Here is a 4,047-nt window from a genome sequence, read left to right on the forward strand (position 1 = left end):
AGGCAATGCAACATGAGGATAGTGATTCGGATGAAGAAGATGAGATACCTGAGGAAGTTATCAGGGAAGTTGAAAACTTTGAGAATAAGCCTAAGTCCAACCTGGATGAAACCAAAGCAGTAAATTTGGGGGACGCCGAGACCGTCAAAGAGACGCGCATCAGCATTCACTTATCACCGACAGAGAAAGAGGAGTACATTCATTTCTTAAAGGAATATGAGGACATTTTTGCATGGTCATATGATGACATGACCAGTTTGAGCATGTCCATAGTGGCTCACAAGTTGTCTACCAATCCCATGTGTCCGCCGGTGAAGCAGAAACTCAAAAAATTCAAACCAGATATGAGCCTAACAGTGTACCAGTGTACCCAACTTGGTTAGCCAACAGTGTGCCAGTTCTGAAGAAAGATGGGAAGGTTAGAGTATGTGTTGACTATTGAGACTTAAACAGAGCAAGTCCTAAGGACGACTTTCCACTGCCAAATATACACATCCTAATTGGCAATTGCACCAAGCATGAACTCCAGTCCTTTGTAGATTGCTTCACAGGTTATCACCAGATCTGTATGGATGAAGAAGATGCAGAGAAAACCGCTTTTATTACACCATTGGGGATATACTGTTACAAAATGATGCCCTCCATATCTAAAAAATGCCGGGGCTACTTACATGAGGGCCATGACGACCATCTTCAACGATATGCTACACAAAGAAATAGAGGTGTATGTAGATGATGTCATTATCAAATCCAGGAGGGTCGCAGATCACATAGCGGACTTGAGAAAGTTCTTCGACAGGTTAAAGAGCTACAACTTGAAGCTGAACCCTGCAAAGTGTGCATTCGGGGTTCCCGCAAGAAAGCTACTAGGATTCATTGTCAGTCACCGGGGGATCGAGCTGGACCCGTCTAAAGTTAAGGCCATTCAGGAGTTACCACCACCTAGGAGCAAAAAGGATGTAATGTGCTTCCTAGGACATCTCAACTATATCAGTCGCTTCATAGCGCGGTCCACACTCATATGTGAACCCATCTTCAAGATGCTGAGGAAAGATGCCGAAACAAGCTGGATCGAGGATTGTCAGAAGGCTTTCGATAAAATTAAGGAGTACCTGTACACACCACCGGTCTTGGTCCCGTCAGACCGGGACAACCTATGCTACTCTATTTATCTGTATTGGATGGAGCCTTTGGATGTGTTTTGGGACAGGATAATAAGACAGGGAGAAAAGAGCAAGCCATATATTACTTGAGTAAGAAGTTCACACCTTACGAAGCGTGGTACTCTCTGCTGGAACGCACTTGCTGTGCTTTGACCTGGATGGCCCAGAAGTTGAGGCATTACTTTTGTGCCTATACCACATACCTCATATTCAGGATGGACCCTCTGAAGTACATATTTCAGAAACCCATGCCAACTAGGAAGCTAGCCAAGTGGTAGATACTGTTGAGTAAGTTCGATATCGTCTACGTAACTCAAAAAGCAGTCAAAGAGCAAGCATTGGCAGATTATCTTATTGAAAGTCCGCTGGGAGGAGAATACGAACCCTTGAAAATGTATTTTCCTGATGACGAGGTGTCATTCATAGGAGATGACATTACAGAAGCATACGACGTTTGGAAGATGTTCTTCGACGGAGCTGCAAATTTTAAAGGAGTGGGCATTGGAGAAGTTTTGTTATCAGAAATAGGTCAATATTATCTGGTATCTGCTAAACTCAGATTTCCCTGCATCAACAACATGGCAGAGTATGAATCCTGCATACTAGGACTCAACATGGCAATCGACATGAATGTTCAGGAGTTGCTAGTAATCGGTGATTCAAATTTGCCTGTGCACCAGGTATAAGGAGAGTGGGCCACCAAGAATTCCAAGATATTACCATATCTGCACCATATACAGGAATTGAAAAAGAGGTTCCCGAAGATAGAATTCTGGCATGTGCCCATAATTCAGAATGCATTTGTCGATGCGTTGGCCACCTTGTCATCCGTGATACAACATCCGGACAAGAATTTCATTGATCCCATCCCAGTGAGGATTCATAATCAGCCGGCGTATTGTGCCATGTTGAAGAGGAAATAGATGGAAAGACTTGGTTCCATGACATCAAGGAATATTTGGCGAAAGGAGAATATCCGGAGCATGCAAACCACACTCAGAAATGCACATTCCGGAGATTGTCCAATCACTTCTTCCATTGTGGAGGTAACTTGTACAGAAGAACTCCTGATTTGGGATTGCTAAGATGTGTCGACGCAAAAGAAGATTCTAAGCTACTTGAGGATATACATGCTAGGACCTGCGGCCCGCATATGAATGGTTTTGTCTTGACCAAGAAGATACTTAGGGCCGGTTACTTTTGGATGACCATGGAGACAGATTACGTTCAGTATGTCCACAAATGCTACCAATGTCAAGTGCACGCCGATATGATAAAAGTGCCACCAAATAAGGTCAATGCAACAAGCTCACCTTGGCCATTCGCCGCCTGGGGAATGGATGTCATCGGTCTGATTGATCCCACTACTTCAAACGGGCACAGGTTTATTCTGGTAGCCATTGATTACTTCATAAAATGGGAAGAGGCTGCATCTTACAAAGTTGTAACCAAGAAAGTCATCGCAAACTTTGTCAAAGATCGTATTATTTTCCGATTCAGAGTTCCCGAGTCCATTGTTACTGATAATGCTGCCAATCTTAACAGTGATCTGATGAAAGCCATGTGTGAGACTTTCAAAATCAAGCACAAAAATTCCACAGCCTATAGACCTTACATGAATGGAGTCGTAGAAGCTGCCAACAAAAACATCAAGAAGATACTAAGGAAGATGGTAGAAAACCACAAGCAATGGCACGAGAAGCTAACCTTCACTTTGTTGGGATACCGCACTACAGTTCGCACATCAACCGGGGCAACTCCATACATGCTAGTTTATGGTACCAAAATTGTCATCCCAACTGAGGTAGAGATTCCTTCTTTAAGAACCATACAAGAAGCTGAACTTAGCGATGCAATGGATAAGGAGCCGCTACGAACAATTGGCCCTTATATATGGGGAAAGAATGAATGCAGTATGTCATGATCATCTTTACCAGAATAGAATGTTCAGAGCTTTCAACAAAAGGGTCAAACAAAGATAATTTGCACTAGGACAGCTGGTGCTGAAGAAGATCTTCCCACACCAAGATGAAGCCAAAGGGAAATTCTCTCCCAACTGGCAAAGTCCTTACATGGTTCACAGGGTGCTAACAGGAGGAGCACTCACACTTGCAGAAATGGATGGAGAAATCTGGCCAAAACCAATCAATTCAGACGTAGTCACGAGATACTATGCTTAGACTATTTACATTTCCGCATCTGAACTATGCTTGACCTAATTCCCGTTTAAGAGGGGATATGTAGGTAGCCATGTGGGATCAGTCATATCATAATAAAATTTCCATTTTTCCCCAAGATCAGAAACTGGGGCAGAATTTTGAGGAGGATCCTCAAAATTCTAGAGCAAGTATAGCTGACGCCATCGCATGCCAGAAAGTCAGAAATTGGTTAAGAACCTGGGGCAGAATTTTGAGAACCCTTCTCAAAATTCCGAGGAAGGGTCGACAAGTCTCGTTACTCGCAAATGGCCAAAGGATCATCCACCAAACTGGGATAGAATTTTGAGGAGGACCCTCAAAATTCTAACATGAGGCCAAAGGATCATCCACCAATCTCGTTGAACGCATGCACATCTGATATAGCGATAGCATCTGAAAATATATACACGTAACAAGATCACTATCAATCGTCCATCAGACTCCGAATATATCTCCATCTAAGAAATATACTACTCTTATTTGCTACTCGCTCTTTGCATGGGACTAAGCCCTGTCCCGCATACTTGCATGAGGCTAATCATTGCCTCCATATCTACGCGAGGCTAATCCTTGCCTCCCCATCTGCACGAGGCTAATCGTTGCCTCCATATCTGCACGAGGCTAATCCCAGCCTCCATATCTGCATGAGGCTAATCCCAGCCTCCATATCTGCATGAGGCTAATCC

The 4,047-nt window shown here is 43.6% G+C and overlaps 1 protein-coding gene across 1 annotated transcript; it reads left to right on the forward strand.

Moving 5' to 3' along the window:
- Window positions 1-2,499: 2,499 nt before the first annotated feature.
- Window positions 2,500-3,087, forward strand: LOC138868368 (uncharacterized). Its single transcript, XM_070145919.1, has 2 exons — window positions 2,500-2,728; window positions 2,900-3,087. Exons 1-2 carry the CDS (start codon window positions 2,500-2,502, stop codon window positions 3,085-3,087), a joined length of 417 nt encoding a protein of 138 aa, XP_070002020.1.
- Window positions 3,088-4,047: the final 960 nt, after the last annotated feature.

Source organism: Nicotiana sylvestris, chromosome 5 (assembly GCF_000393655.2).
Source record: "Nicotiana sylvestris chromosome 5, ASM39365v2, whole genome shotgun sequence".
Lineage (NCBI taxonomy): Eukaryota > Viridiplantae > Streptophyta > Magnoliopsida > Solanales > Solanaceae > Nicotiana > Nicotiana sylvestris.